The 16,913-nt window shown below is 34.0% G+C and overlaps 1 protein-coding gene across 1 annotated transcript; it reads left to right on the top strand.

The window, feature by feature from the left end:
* Window positions 1-3,896: 3,896 nt before the first annotated feature.
* Window positions 3,897-14,736, top strand: LOC105160172 (zinc knuckle (CCHC-type) family protein). The gene is made up of 5 exons (XM_020693178.2): window positions 3,897-4,288; window positions 5,938-6,060; window positions 7,834-7,927; window positions 8,590-8,696; window positions 14,287-14,736. The coding sequence occupies exons 1-5, from the start codon at window positions 3,977-3,979 to the stop codon at window positions 14,482-14,484; spliced, it is 834 nt and encodes a 277-aa protein (XP_020548837.1). The 5' UTR covers window positions 3,897-3,976; the 3' UTR covers window positions 14,485-14,736.
* The last annotated feature ends 2,177 nt before the right edge of the window (window positions 14,737-16,913 follow it).

Below are 16,913 nucleotides of genomic sequence, written 5' to 3' on the forward strand. Positions count from 1 at the left end.
AGGCAGCGAGTTTAGATGGTTGTAGCTACTTGTTGGAGTTTATGGTACAATAGGAACCTGAAATGGCGCAAAGACAGATGTGGAAGAATTGCTTAGGATGATTGCGGACCCAGGTTGAAGCTTCAAGGATATTTCGGTACATTGTGTTGAAATTTTTAATCTGATTTCTTGAAATTCAAAAATCAGAATGAGGGAGGAAAAAGGAGTTTTGATTCACTGCAGCAAATTTTTGTATTGCCTCTTTAATCAAAATCAATTCCCAATGCTACTGTTTCAATTTTTTAATACGATTTGATTGCAATTCTGCCGTTAGTGGATGATTAGTGTTGTAACCTTCAAATTAAAATGAAGGCCATTTAGGTCGTGTTCAATTCCTGCATTCATTGGGAAGAAATGACTCTCTATATAAAGCTGCAATTCTTTCATTTGAACACACAACATTCTCACTTCTGCCTAAACACTCTCTCGATTGGCCTCTTTCACTTGGCATTCGTATTTCTTTCAAATTTTGGTATTTGAGTCTCTTGTTTCAATAAGCTTCTGAGTGTTTGATCGAGGTGTTCTTCGGTACAGTGTTAAAACCGAAAGAACTGTAACCGTCTTATCTTGGAAGAAATTACGTTGAATTCGGTGCACTGCTGATACGGGGCGTATATTTTCTTCAAGGCAAGCAGCAATTCTGCGATTCGGTTAAATTAACGACTTTAATTGGACTGAAAATTGTTACGATACAATTCTCGTTGTAAGTTTTCGGTTTAAATTTCTTGTCGTAAATAGCGTTTCTAATTGCTTTATGTTACTTGTTCCAATGTGACTTTATTTGCTTTTAATTTCTTAAATCCGATTGTAATATTTCAAAACGTGGTTTCGATTGGTTGAAACCAAATATTTTTCCAACACATAGTCTGGAGGACTTGTTTAGCATTTCATTTTTGTTCTTGACTCTTACAATTATTTTAACTCTTATTTCTCGCTTTTAAGAATACCATTCTCTTATGGAAAAAATATAATTAGTGTGGCTAGAAACATGAGTGAAATTTTGAATTTGTTTCTAATTTGTAGTCAAGCATTTTGTGATTTTTCCGTAGAGATCACAAAAAAATATTTATTGAAACTAAAAGCTAAAAGAAAAACTAAAGAAGAAACAATGAACGTTCTTTAGAAAAAAAAAAAAAAAGATAAAATTACATTTTTGGTCTTATAATTTATGTCATTAGCATTTTTGGTTCTATAAGTTACTCTATTATACATTTAATTATTCTTTTATCAATTTAGTTTTAAACATCTCAACTTTGGTCGCTTTTTGGCAAACTTAACTCTGTATTGACAATTTTGGTCCTAACGACTCTAGTTACATGACAGAAAATGAGATTTATTATAGTGTAAAGGGGATCAAAATTGTCAATATATAACTAAATTTGTCAAAAAAATGATCAAATATGACATGCTTAGGACTAATTTCAGTAAAAAAAGGACCAAATGTGTAAATAAAGTAAATTACAAGACAAAAAATACTAGCGACACAAAGTTATAGGATTAAAAATATAATTTTACCAAAAAAATGGTGAGAAGTAACACCAATGTGAGTATATAATCCATATATATATATATCAAAATTGTCCTTTAATAGTCCGTTAAGTTTGGCAGTATTTTAGAACTTGTTTAGTAGGTGTAAAAGTTAAACATATAAGAAAAATTAAAACATAAGAAGTCTTAGGAACATGTTTTAATTACGATGAAGTTAGATTGGTAATATGTCTTGTGTATGTCTGACTTAGATCCCACCTCAAACTCTCTTTTGATAGTGCTCTTCAAATTACGATTAAACTCCAAACCAAAAATGTCAATGTAAAATTTAAGAGAGAAAATGATTTTGAAATTATTTCAAACAATCAAGATATAAACTTTGAAGGTGGCAATTGTAAGGATAAACTGCATAAAAACTCCATGTGTTTTTAAAATTTAACTAAAAATTCTCTTATGTTAAAAGAATGGGCAAAATTCCTCTCTATTTTTCAAAATATTGCATACTCTTCCCTTTCGTTAAGTTTAGTGGCATTAAATTTTGTGCTAAATTTGCCTGTACCTTTTTTTATAATAATCGTTGATCTCATTGAAAAAATTGAACGGTACAAATACTAAGTAATTTAAAATGTATTTTTTATTTATATGGGCGACGAAGCCATTGCCTCTGCGTACGAAAGGCGACGGTGAGGTCGCCTTGCAGAAGGGGGCAGCATTGCGTTGCTCCCGTCCCGTCGCCCCCTTTTGGAAGGGGCAACAACCAAATCTAGGGCGACGTTGCCTTGAATTTGGGCAATCGCCGTCACCCAGATCCAGGGTGACGTCGCCCCCATCAATTAGGCACCTTCACTCGGCCACTACGTGTTGACTATGGAGAAGAAGACAAAAAAATATTTTTAGAAATAATATAAAAATACTTTTTTCAAATATTAAATATTAAATAATTTAAAATTTATTTGTAATAAATAATATAATTTAAAATAATTAATATATTTTTTTGATTTTTGATATTTAATTAGTAATTTTTATAAAGAAATAAAATTTATGGAAATACTTTTTAATTAATAATAATTTAATTTAGTTAATAATATAAAATAATTATAAGTGACTTTTATATTTCATATGAATTTTTTATTTAACATTTAATTTAGTATATTAAATTTGTATTATGTTTTTTAAATTTTAAATTTTAATTTTTAAAAACTTTATATATTATTTTGGTATTTTTATATTTAAATTAATATATTTCATAAATAAATACAATTTATTATAATATATTTTGAACTCAATAAATAATTTAAATGATTAAATATATAAAATATATTTAAATAAAATAATATAAATAAATTAATTTAAAATATATTTTTAAATGCGAAAGAAATGAGTAAAATGGATATTTATACACTTATAGTAATTAACAAAAAAACAATGAAGTCCGCTCGCACAAAAGGCAGTGTCAGCTATTCCATTTATTTCTAACAGAGAAAGAGTTTTTTGATGTATTATATATAAGAGATAATTACATTCCACACCCCTGAAGTTTGGTGTAATTATTCATAGCCTTTATGATTCAAAAAATTACATTTAGCACTCATGAGATTTGATTTTTTTTATTAAATAAATCCCTTTATTGGTTAAAATTCACTGAATTTGCTAATATTAATAATAAAACTGAATGAGAATTTGATATTTACCCTCGGTTGACAGATTACTTTCTTATTGCAGGTTAAATAAATTTTTTCGTACTAAACTATCCTTATAATGGTAAAAATATATCTTTTCACATGCATTAACCCGTGAAAACATATGATAGTAATTTAGTCATCACTTTATTTATTTGACCCGCAATAAGTTTGTAATAAGTTAATTAAGGGTAATACAGATTTTTCTTTCTGATTTTTTTGTTAATATAAGCGAATTCAGTGAATTATGACTAATGAAAGAACTTATTTGTTAGACAAAAACTAACTTCAAGGGTACTAGATATAATTTCTCAAACTACATGAGGTTTACATATAATTACATTAAACCTTATATGAGAAGACTGCAATTATTCTTTTATAAAATACAGAGAATTTTTTACTTGAAAATTAATATAAAATGATTTCACGTTATATCATCAAAATAGAGGAGGCTGTTATGCAATTTACCCCAATTATAATATGATAGTTCTTAGTAGAGGTGCCTTTAATCTGAATAAATCTTAGGTGTGATTTGTCTAATTTTCAATGAAGGGTAAAACTTTAAAAGATTTAATTTGTCAAGATTATTAGAGTTTTGGGGAGGTAAATATATTTTTTTAAATTTGAGGAGGTTTATATATAATTAAAACAAATCTAAGGATTTTTTTTACCTCATTTTCACCGATAGATATTCTCCCGCCAAAAACCAAAAGACTACAATAACACCCACCCTACCTCCCTCCGGCACTACTTTCCCGCACACAAACAGCATGAACAAGGGTGGCGGCGGAGCTCCAACTGGGTGCTACAAGTGTGGCCGTCCCGGCCACTGGTCCCGCGACTGCCCTTCCAATCCCAACACCTCCTCCTCCACCAACAACAACCCACCACTTCCACCCAATTCCGAGTTCAATTCAAACACCAGGTCGAGGCCACCTCTCGCTCCGCAGAAGCCGAAGCAGAAGGCCCAGAGGAAAACCAGACCTAAGCTCACGCCCGATCTCCTCCTCTCCGATGCCGGCATTGGGTACATCCTCCGCTACTTTCCGCGGGCTTTGAAGTGCCGCGGCCGCGGTCGTGAGGTTAAATCCCTAAACTCCCCCCGCTTCACTATTGCACTATTATGATAGGATTATTCAGGTTAGGTGTTCATTTATTTGGTTAATGCACTCCTCTTGATAAATCTGTTAAGTATGTTGAAAACCCTGTTCGGTAATGGTAGGATGGGATAAATTTGGTTTTCCAGTAACTGGTCCGAAGTGCAGGATGCATCCTCACATGTAAAACGTCAGTGATGTGATATGACGACTGCCGCATAACTTGATTCATTTGGATTCCAATTAAGAACTCTTTCAATATTCCAACAAGAACAATTTTATTACTTTAGTTAGCAATCAACAATTTCTGTGTATTATTTTCAGTGCTCTGAACCTCCTGACTGTACAAGTGAACATCATCAAGACTTACCTCAAGATAAAATTCATTCTCTGGCTCATATGTTTGGGAAAAGTTCTCCTTCACTAGGCAGCTAGCTTTACCTCTATTCTTTCCTTACTTCTTTGAGCTGTCTTAATCATCCTGGTAGAAATGCCAAGAAAAATATTAATACTTAAATTTAAGTTGCAAATCCAAAAGTTACCCTTGTGTTGCAGAGTTTAGTGTTACAACTCAGTGGCACCTGCTAATACGCATTTGGTACTTGCCTTTAAGCTCTTTTATTAATTTCCAGAAGTAACTGGTGTATTCATTTTTCTGTAAGATCATTGGTCTTTCTTTGTTTAGTTTGAAAATTACATCCAAGAGTTAAGTTCACGAGTTTCACAATTTTGTCTGGCCTCTGTAATCATACAGCCATCCTGAGTCCCTGACAAACATCAATTAGGATTTTGCCAGTGCCCAGGGAGTTGCTACAAAAATTATGATCACCATCGCGATATCTGTATAAAAGTTCATCAATAACCACTGAGTGTGAGGTGTTCATGCACCCCCACCGGCTAGAATTGATAGCACAGCTGGGCTGAAGTAATAATAATATATAACCATAACGTTAAAGGAAAACCATGTAAAACCTTGACTGTATTTAGGTGTTCTTACTCCAGTATTTTGGAGTATATAATTGGTTGAAGGAAAGTAAAACCTAAAGAGTGAAGAATCAAAAGAATGCAAAAAAAAAAAAAAAAAGAGAAAATAATAAAGTTGGTTTAGGTGCTACAGGCACGAGAGTTCAGGAAAGAAAAGATTTGGACACACGCATACAACTTGAATTTGATGTAAGAAGATAGAACAATTGGTTCTGGGGATATTATCAGCATTGTTGAATGAGTTACCTAGTGCTCTTACATGCAAAAATGATTTTTGAACATGTAGATACAACCAGAATGGAAATTAGAAACTAGAAAGCAAACGAACAAAATACAAACTTGATTCAATTTGGTAGAGTTGCCCAGTTTTATTAAATGTGTTGTTGGTGTAATTATTTAAAAGGTATGAAGACCAACTCAAATTTCCGAAGGCATATTTCACTTCTTTGAAAATCATACAAAATAAGTATTCTTGTGGGGTTGTTTTTACAAGGGTTTAATATATTCTTGTTTATGTGGTACTGGATTAAGCATAAACTGTTTATTTACCTTTGTCTTAATATTAGAAATTCTTATATGCACTATTCAGGCCCTCGAATATGACATTTTATTGGTCTATTAACTTTCCTGAATTTGATATTCTTAATCAGGTTAAAGATCTGCAACATCTACTTTTCCTATATGCTGAATGGCATTCTCGTTTACTTCCCTATTACAACTTCAATCAGTTCATAGAAAAGGTGGAACAAGTGGGTGCTACAAAGCGTGTGAAGGCAAGAAATTTTCACTTTTTCAGTTTTGGTCCTCTGGTCATTTACAGCTTCATTTATGTTGGAAAGGGTTTGTGCTGAACGTGAGTATTGTTTATAGAGTCAGAATTTGTATGCTTCATACATAGGACTTCTTCAGGAAGAAAATATGGAACATGGTAGGGAGACCATTTCTTTGTTTTACCGGTTACAGTTTGTATATTCCATATGCTCATCTTGAATTTTCAAAGATAGCAGACCTAATATGTTAATTGGCTTGAAGTTTCCAAGGTTTAAGTCATTTTCTCTGATGGCTGATCAATATGGATTTAGCCCTAGTTAATGGGGAAATTATGTGATTGAGATGTACTATGTCGGTAATATTATTAGCACATAGAATACCTAGATGCCCTTGATCATGTCTAAGTTGTATTTAATACTGTGCAAGCCTTATTATTAACAGACTAGCATTATACTAGTGTACTTATATCGTCTTTATTTTATTGATTTCCAATCCTACATCTCTTCCTGATACCAATGTTGCTAGAGGCGTGCTAATAACATCTTTCACCATGCGGGTCTTTCTGATAAAGATTACATTTTATTTTAGATTCATGTCCAGTTGTAAGTATGATTTAACTTTCTCAAGGTCACCTGACCTAAATATGGTAAAAATGAGGCTTTCTAGGACTATAGATTCTATGGTCATTTAAGAATGTGAAAATCCTTTTCTAGTGAATAGCTGGAAAGGATAATATTATTGCATTACGGTCAATGATGCATCTCGCATTTAATGCTATTCTTCCTTGAGAAGTGTTTTAATTGAAGAACTATTAGTTGGGTTTAGTAGAAGAAGATTATAAATTTGATCTTAATTAGCTTATATGGATTTTAGACTAAGCTGATATAATGCCCATGAGATTGTTCGTATAAGCTTAGTGCTTATTGAAGTTGGAACGAACTACTAGTATAAGGATACATTAGATTCTCATATTCATATTTTTAGGGGGTGTGGAATTGTTACGAGAAGGATGAGAAAACATAACTAGAGCAGCAACAACTTAAGGATAGATGTCAACTTCCAGGAAACAACACCATCTAGATAAGTGGAGACAACATCATTTTGGGTAGAAAATGTTTAATTTTCAAATTAACAAATGTAACCTTAAATTGTTTAGTATTGGTTAAAGACATGGCACTGTTAGTTAGGTTGTTCAAATTGCAATTAAGAACTAAACTGTTTGTCTGAATTGTAAGAGGAGAACTCGAACAAGAGGCAGTTATGCAATGTTAATCAGATTCAACTCTCTTATGGCATCTCTATTGACTTCTTTCTCAGTCTGTTTCTTTCCAAATCCTTCTTTCCTACCTCTTCACCATACAACTTCCTTCATACGAGCACACTATCAACACCATCCCTTTAGCAGAGTCGCCCTGGAGCTTGGTTGGCTATCAACTAACCTAGTCATAGCAAGCGGTATCTAGAGCCAGGCCTGAAGCTGATAATTTAACCAATTGCAATGAGTAACCCACAGTTAAACGTGCTAGAGAGCCAGTAGCAGAACTTATTGTGGTTTGATTTGATAGAATGCTCTTTTTCTATGCTAGCAGTCCTGAAATAGACCTGTTATACCTTCTCCTGTGAAGGAACATATTATGAAACTCAATTTTATCATAGTTACTTGCTTATATCAATTTACTGGAGTTGCTATTCATTAGCTTTAGAAATTAGCAACAAATTGTCTTTGTTGAATTATATTCTTTCTTGACCTTTTCGTTTGCATTTTCTTTAAGTAGGTCTGTCTCAGAGAACTGCAGGAAAGAGTTGCCAATGGAGCTGACCCTACAAAGCTGCATGAGCCTCAAGTTGAACAATCAATTGATGAACAAGGTACTTTCATTTTCGATAACCTAGCTATAAAATGCCTTTGCTTAATTGTGTCCAGAAAAGCTTATTTTTGAACTATTTGAACAAAAGGAAAATGCTCACGTTCAGTGAAATTTCGACATGAATTTTGAACATAATAATTTTGTTAGGCTTTTCCGGAGTTCTGGAAATGCTATATTATTTGAACTAGAACAATCTTATGATAATTCCAATTGGAATTCTTTTGGAAAAATTTGAATACCTAATTTCCTTATAATTTAGAAGGATTGTATCGCAAAACTAAGCGATTCACATATTATGATACTAAGCAGCATGGAGAAAATCGTAGCCACAACAAATAGAGTAATCAGATAAAGTAGAAATTACACAGTGGAACTTTATCATTCACCATCTTGACATTTTGGGCTCACCTACAAATACCCAATACTGATGATATGGTCTTGTTAGTCTTTCTTCATATTAGTAAAGGTTGAATATCCCACTGAAAGGAAGATGCACAGCCCCACTCCCTTATCTTACTATCCGTTTCTTGTCCCACCACTTTGTCCTGTACATACTGGTCCAATTAATTGAACTGATTTTTGGGGTGTAAGCACATATCTCCTTCTCTCCTATAGATCTTTTATGCTTGTTCTATTCATATTTTCTGCTTTTGCATGCTTCAGGGAGCATAGACTTGCCAAATCATTTTGAGGAAAATGATCTGCAACATGAAGGCATGAATAATTTTCAGGAAGACATGCCTCAAGGCATCTCGGTGGAAGCCACTGAAGTAAGTTCTTTATTTCCTTCAGTTCCTTTGTTAGTTTACATAAAGAATAGCTACCATTTTTTGGTGTCTCCTTTGATAAGTTTGCTCCTGCTGAAATGAGTAAGAGCAGCTACACTTAGCATTATTTAGCCAAAATTACCATAGGGTTTACTTGCATAGACTACTGCTACTGTTCTTATTCTCATTAGATGATGAATTAGTCTGCTGGTAATCCTTTGATGTGTGTAATCAGAGAAACTTGCCAGTCAGTTCATCCAATTGAGGATGGTTCTGGAAGGAGGAATTTATTTCAAAACATTCTACAACGTATACCAAGCTCCCCAAACTCAACAACTGAAAAACGGCAAAGCTAACACTCTACTTTAAATTTCAAAGTAAAAGGTTTCTTCCATTACTTATTCTTCACTTCTTTTGGATGAACATTGATGGTTGACCAACTTATGATACCAAAAGTTGCTTCTCGAAAAAGCTGCTTTGTAAGACCTTGGCAGCAGAATTCGAGTTTTCAGGTTCTGAACATAAGACCATGATGACTATCTAAATGCTCAAATCAAAAACTTAAATGCATGCTTATCTAATTTGTCAAAGTCTAACTAAACTTTCTGATGGTTGCTAGTATTATTAGTAAAGAACATCTATACCAACATGTGCCAGACTGTGGAGTGTCAATGAAAGATGCAATTTGGATATACTAATTCACAGAAACCTTATTAAAGTTCAAAGATATAAAAAGATGGAAACTCAAACAATCTTCTCAAATTGGAAAAATAGAAAATACTAGTCTGAAAAAGTTACCCAACCTAAATTAAACATCTATGTTAGTAAGAGAATGGATTGTAAATTCCAGCATTGCCAAGTTACATATGTGACCTTACAAGGACCTGCTTTGCACCTAGCTTTGCGTGTGTTAAGAATGTTTACAATATTATGTTCAAAAGTTCAATAAATGCCAAGTCTAGTATCTGAAACAACCATAAATAAGGAGTTTATTGCAGAAGGATTTCTAACAAATAGTGATCCAATCCTCAGTTGTGACAATAATGCCATAGACTGCAGTAAACAGCATTATAGTTCATTATCCAGCTTCCTACTTGAGCTTGGTTTAATGTACCAACTCTTCTGGTCAAGTGGCATAACTATCAGAAGGTTAGAATCAATATAAAACATTATAAAAGTTAAACCAGAGTTATAAAAGGCACGGCATGGCGCATGGTGCCTTTTGGAAGCAAGCACCAATCTTGGTGCAGCCATTTTATGTGGGCCCTGGAGAGCGCTGTCTTTTAAAGGCTGGGCTTGAAGCTTGGGCTTCACACAGTTTTATATGAGGTTAGGCTTGCTCAAGCCAAGTCTTTTAACTTTTCCTTTCTTTTTTTTTAAGGAAATTAAAAGAAAAATAGAAAAGAAAAAAAATAGTAGAAGAGAAAATGCCTGAATTGTTGTTTTTATATGTTTCTTTTTTGGTATAACGATTAATATAATTTCTATAATTTATATTTAATTGTTTGTGTAGTATTGATGTTAAGAGATATTAATGTATAAATATATGATTTATTTATGCAAATATGCATAGTGCCATGGCTCCAGAGCACCTTTGCACCATGCTCCTTTAACAACTATGTGTTAAGAGAATCACTATAACCAATAGTGGGTAGATTCCTCAACCACTTGTAAATAGTTAACCACATTGATCAACGTAAAAGTGTCCGAAATATTACAGCTGTTAGGGGTATTTATAGTTTTGTAAATTGATTGAGCTTAGCCGAAATTGAAATTCAGTATATAACAAAATCAAATCAAAAAAATTGATTTGGTAGTCATTTTTATTTTTTTAAAAGTTTGGTATTTGGTTTGGTTTTGAATTTTAGTGTGAATCTTATTGAATACTGAAATATTATTTTTATATAAATATTTATGTATATTATTATTTTTATATTACTTTTGTTATTTTACTTATTAAAAATTTAAAAAATAAATAAGAAGTGTAATTATTATTGTTTCATTTTTACCAAAAAGTTCGGTTTACCGAATACCGATTCGAAATTCCTAAACAGATTAGGTAGTATCTGTTCGGTATTCTGGTTCATTTGGATTTTACCTAACATCTGTAACAACTCTTTTGGCCTTGGTGGTTCCAATTGGGAATCAACTGTTTGGCCTGGTTTGAACCTTCCCTAATTGGTAAAGTTGTTTATGCCAGTGCTGGATGGCCAAAGGCTACAATGTAAAATGCATGGAGATGAGCATTAGGTTACCAACAGAAAAGAGGATTTCATGTTGGGTAAAACTAATACAGTTTAGTATACACTACATATAGTTTAAAATGTTTAACAAAGTACTTGTCTCAAGACAATAATGATTTGATGTTATTTCCAACTTGATTGCTTTTACATTGAGTAAAATATTGTTCATTTTTATCTGGTCTAAGGAGTAATCTAATATGAATCTCACAGATTAAGTACTCAAAATATACATTCTGTTTGGGAAATCTTTTATCTGGTCCATTTTGCACCCTATGCTCATCGTGACATGCCAACAATCATGTAGCTCATGAAGTTTATTGTTAGATAAACCCCTTGGAAACTTGGTTTACCACCTCAATCAATCAAATAATGCAGGAGTCTTATAGTTTTATGTGTTCTACGTCCATCTCTAAAAACTAAACATTTGGACTTAAGAATTGCATTAATATAAATATTGTTGGGATGCCTATTCCAAAATCTCATGATCCTGCATTCATTTTCTATATTTTTCTTCTTCCTTTTCTCTTTTTGCAAAAAAAAAAAAACAGAAAGAATCTCCAGAAGCCTGAAGAACTTGAGCTCTGGTCTTCCTAAACAATATATAATGTTTCCTTTTGTTGCTCATCCATGTGCTCTTTCTTTGTCTCTCTTTCTCTTCTGCTGACTGCTTTGCCCTTTCTGGCAGTTGCTGCCTACTTTCTGTTATTGTTTCATTCTTGTGCTGTCTTTGCACTCCTTTTATTTTCCTTACTAGGTTTCTATAAAGAAAAAGACTAGTCCTCTCCTTCTATTTGTCTGTTTAAAATGCCAAAGTCTGAAGTCTAGTTTGGCTCCCTTCTATGGTTTTTAGAAAAACTGCGCAACATGTATACTTCTAGAAGGACCCTTCTTAATTTTCAATTTCTCCAAACATATTATTCTGTGACCAATACTTCCAAGAGCATCTATACCATGATATGCCCAGATACTTAAGAGAAGAATGCCTGAATAAATAGGGTAACCAAAATACTATTTTAACTGATGTCCTTAAAATCATCTTCAATATACCTAGTTGCATATTCCATGTATCAGTTCACTTTACTTAAAATCCTGCAAGATAAATTCTGTAAAATTTTATTGGTCTTGTCTGACATCTATAATTAGAATATCATGCTGTTGTGTATGATAAATAGCATTTCAAGGGCAACTCCTTCCAATTTGTATTTTACCTCTTCAAAGATTTTATATTTAACTTTCAAATCTGATACATAATGAAGAATGTCCTCAGAGTTGCCTGGTAGATGCAATACTATCTGACTAACTGACTCTCACGTAGATGCAATATTATCAGACTATAGGGACTGCAATGTAGGAATCCACCAATTTCCATGGAACTGCCTGTCAACTTATTTAGGCCAGTGAATTAATAGGTTGATTGAGGTGGTTACTATTTTTAGACCATTCGCTGGTCATATTGGTATTGCTGAGAGAATGCAGAAAGGTGTATATTTGTAGTTAGAATCACTATGTTTGGTTTCATATTTTTACACCTTATCTATGTGTTTTTTTGTTTTTCAACTTTGTATATATATATATTATATATATGTAACACATATATCTAATATAAAAGAGACGTGATTTGACAATAAACAGTGATTTTTGTCTCCAAAAAATACAACATTAAATATGCAATATTTATATATATACACATTGATATATAAAAATATATAAAAAAGAGATGAATAAACAGTGATTTTTGTCTCCCAAATCCCAACATCAAACTTACACCACTTTAAAATATTTTAATTTATCTCAAAACACAAATCCAAACATACCATCTATCTTCAACACACTTATTTATCTTTATTTTTCCTTTCTATCTCCAAAACACAAAACAAAATACTCAAAATACAAATTCAAACATTATGAATGGTTTTTTACAGGGGCAACAGTTTTGAAGAGCTGAAAATTTTCAGGAGTAAGAAACATAATAAAAGGATTTGCGGAACCTATCCATGGTACCATTGTTTATGGATCACCTACAATCTACAAAGAGCTCAAATTCAACTGTTCAATTTTCAATTCTCTAGAATTAATGAAGATTTTATTTTATAGACAGCCTCTGAAGTTCTATGATTAGACTTTTCTTTGGGAAAGACTAGATACTCTTAATTGATTTTCACTCCTAAAACTATTCTAAATTAAAGGATTTTCAATAAAAGAGCCTAAACAAATTTGCAGGAAGCTTTGCCGATTAAAGTTTTTCTAAAGTACCATTTGGTGAGGCAAAAAGAAACCAAAGTAAGAAGTTAGAATAAATAACAGCTGGATTATCTCCGGTGGGACTTGTATTTCGCTGGTTATATACCATTATATTTTTACATCTTTGATCCTTTACTATTTTGCACCAGTCTATCTTGGTTGAAGAACACTCGCCCCCTGGCTTTTTGAAGTGTCGTAGTATGAAAAATCTTGATCTTTCAGCTTTTAGTGGTCCGGTGGAAGATTTGTGATGCATATATACCCCACTTCTTTTCACAAACTACATTCTTTTCTCTAAGTTTGTTTTTGGAATGACAAAGTCCATTCTTTGATTACGTTCCACAGAAAAGCCTTGCTTCACTATTATTGTGAACTTAACAAGCTAGCTAGAGCGATGGATTTCTACCTTAGTGGCCAAGGTATGGGTAGTTGTGGCATACCAGAGAATTGGGAAAAGGTATTGGAGATTATTACTGAAGGATGGAGGTTATGCTTTACTTCATTAGTTCAGCTTTCATCATCCCAATTTAGCAAATCTATAGTAAGCAACTAGAATATCAGATTTCTCTGTTTACGATTGTGTTTGCATGTCATCTTATCAATCTTTTCTAAATATCTCTTATCCTCTCTCATGTTGTAGAAACTCTAATGAAATAAGTTAGAGGTTGAGAAGGAATCAGGTAAGTTTGTTTTCAATTGTGCATGCTTCCTTGTATAGGTGCTTTTCTAAGGTCTCAAACTACAGGTCAAGACTTTGCTTTTTTAAGCATCCTTGAAACTTCCTTTAATCTTAGTTTAGCTTTGTTCTAATCTTCGGCTGTTTTGCTCCCATCCTTGAATGTGGAAAATCCATATTCAAGGCAATTTACTTGGTGGTTTGCATGAATGTACTTCCTTCTTAATGAGCTCATATTGATTTTTCCCTAGCATTTAAAGGCATGTTTCTCTTTCCACCACTATTTATTCTCTACTCCCTTGATCTGGCTTGTCTCGTCTAACTTAAAGAGCTAGAAATGAAAGTATTAAACAACATCTAGCCATTGCGCATGAATTATAATGTCCAGTGTCCTGCAGAGTGATGAACTGCTAATATAAACATTTTCTGCCAGGAGATGTCTCAGCCTGCTCATGTCAGAGACGTTGCTCATACATCTGGGGTTAAAGAGGTTACCACTCAGGGAGCCAATGGCGATTCTGGAAGTTCGAATCAAAATCAAATGTCAGAAGAACAAAGAGCTCGCATGGAAGCTAACAGGTTGAAAGCATTAGAGAAAGCAGCTGCCAGGTCCCGCTTGTTACGTGCTTGATCAGTTCTTTCACTAGTTCAAAAATATTGTTGACCTGCCTTCTTGTGCACCAGCTTCAGCTTCGGCTTCAGATTAGCTTGCAAAAGTCGATTATTAATGTTGGAAGACAGTGTGTGGTTGGTTTATGACATTTTGGTTAGCAATTGCCTAATGACTCGTGTAAATATATAAACGTCTGCAGATACTACTGTGCATTAATCTTCTGGAGAACGGTATTTCACGTCAGATATAAGATGTCCTGATTTCGCTATAGCTTATCAGTAAACTATATGAAATATGAAACATGTGTTTGTTGTTCGCTTTGGATGACAAGTTAGTATTGCTAATGTTGTGGCCTTTTGCACCCAACAGCGGAAGGCCACTAACAAATTTTCAAATATCAGTCCTCTTTATTCATTCCAAAGCACTAAAAAGTGTCACGGGTAAGAATTTAATACATTATTAATAACTAAAATATTATATCATAATTTTATTATATATTTCAATTATTCAACCACTATCATGCATACAGTTATACTTTTATAAAGAAAATCGAGAGTATTTTCTTTCCTAAAAATAAAAAAATTATTCTTGTGTATGTATGATTTCTATACTTATTATTGATATGGTCACACATTGACAATCCATTTATTATCCCAAACAGCAAGCCCAATATGGAGAAGAGATTCGGAAAGGCTTCATTTCGCTCTCTGATTGTGGCCCAAGAGAGTTAAGTGTAGGAAAAATGCTTCTGGAGGCCTAGGGGGGTGCAAGGCCACTCTGCCCGCCAGCGAAACACTTGCCTAGGTGGATAGATATCATGGGAGGAGGGATTTGACAAGGAAGTCCAAGAGGGCATATTCTTGAAGAAGCGGGATTCTCACTCCACTGGAGTCTTCTGACTAGACTTCTTTAGACTTCTCCAATCAATAAATTATGATATCAAGGAGGCTTATTCATTGACAACTACCTCCTCGACTTCCACGGAGACCAGGCTCCCTTACCACTGGGGGACATTGGCTACAAAACTAGGTTTTGCCCCCTCAAGCAGAGGGGGTAGTTTTAGCCTTCACAAGCAATTTCTACCACATACATTCATTTATATTCACGATTTTTTTTTTCAATCAAAATTCACTATCTTATTTCCATATTATCTCCTTTCAATATTATTGTTTAATATTACATACTGATTTGGGTGTCAAAGTGCTAATATTACTTTTGCAGATTCTCAACTTTAAGCTTGCAGAATTCGGCCAACCAAGGAGGTCAAGTCTATAAAGATCCTACTCATATGTTTTTTGCACAAATCAATTGGTGTTGTCTGTGGAAACACATACTAAGACGTGAGAACTGATGGAAGCTCCAAACAACAACCTCAACGAACAGAAGGGTATGGAGGTCCTTGGGAACACTCGAGCTCTCCTGCTAATGGCAGACACCTCCTTAGCCCCTATTGGAGGACCAACGGTTGCAGGATCCGGAAAGCCCTCTTAACCCTCTATGAATCCCCCTCAGAACAACACTTCATCATATACCTCCTTCGGGAAGCTGTCTTTTGGATTGATGGGGGACTTACAGCAGATGATCGCATTAGTAGTGTGGGAGTAATTGATGATAATAATGTGTGCACCAGCGGAGACCTCCGTAAAGGCCAAGGAGGTAGATGAGAAGGACAGGCCCCAAGTCCGAAGGGCAGTGGCCCCCAGAGAGAAGCAAGATTAGCCCTCATAACCCCCAAAAGGAATTCCACCTTAACGGATAGCCGCTTGGAGTGTCTACAAAAGGGACTTCAAGATGTCCATAAATGAAGTGGATTGGCCCGGGAAGCGCTGCAGAAGAGAAAAAAAATTATTGAATTAAAGAAAATTAATACCCAATCAAGGGGTGTACCCTTGATATTTTCCTGGTGTTCGATGCACAATAAACGAAAAAACAGGCCATGGATTAAAGCAAAGAAAACAAGAGGTACAAAACCATAAAGAGAGCTTTATCCTCATCGTTTTCTTGAACAGGATGCAAGTGTTGTTCCCTTTTCAATCCAATCTTTCTCCATGAGGTTTCAACCTTGAAACCCTCTAAATCAGTCTACTATAATCACCAGGGAGTCCTTCCTATCAAACGCTAGCAAGATTAGGAAAGGGAAGGAAAAAATTAAGAACACGTTATGAGTTAACAACCTCAATTTTTCTACATTCATTCTTTGATTTGATGAACCAAAGGAACAAGTTTGGAGAGAGATGAGAGATACCTGAATTTGAGAGAGAGCTCAAATTCATGAGTAAGGTGTGGTTGTGAGATAAGATGGTTCTGAGTGTGTTTTACCTAGCCAAAAACCACTAGATAAGAACTAGCTTATCCAACCTTTTCAACCTTCCAAGGTTTAAATGTCTTGCACCACCTCTCCTAAAATCAGCTAACATGTTATTTGACCTAGATAAGGTCAAATTGGG

The sequence above is a fragment of the Sesamum indicum genome, linkage group LG4 (genome assembly GCF_026168435.1).
Source record: "Sesamum indicum cultivar Baizhima isolate 11 linkage group LG4, ASM2616843v1, whole genome shotgun sequence".
Classification (NCBI taxonomy): Eukaryota; Viridiplantae; Streptophyta; class Magnoliopsida; order Lamiales; family Pedaliaceae; genus Sesamum; species Sesamum indicum.

Coding starts and splice junctions, on each gene's coding strand:
- LOC105160172 (XM_020693178.2), top strand. CDS start 3,977: ATGAACAAGGGTGGCGGCGGAGCTCCAACTGGGTGCTACAAGTGTGGC. Junction 6,061..7,833: donor GTGCTACAAAGCGTGTGAAG/GCAAGAAATTTT, acceptor TTCTTTAAGTAG/GTCTGTCTCAGAGAACTGCA. Junction 7,928..8,589: donor ACAATCAATTGATGAACAAG/GTACTTTCATTT, acceptor TGCATGCTTCAG/GGAGCATAGACTTGCCAAAT.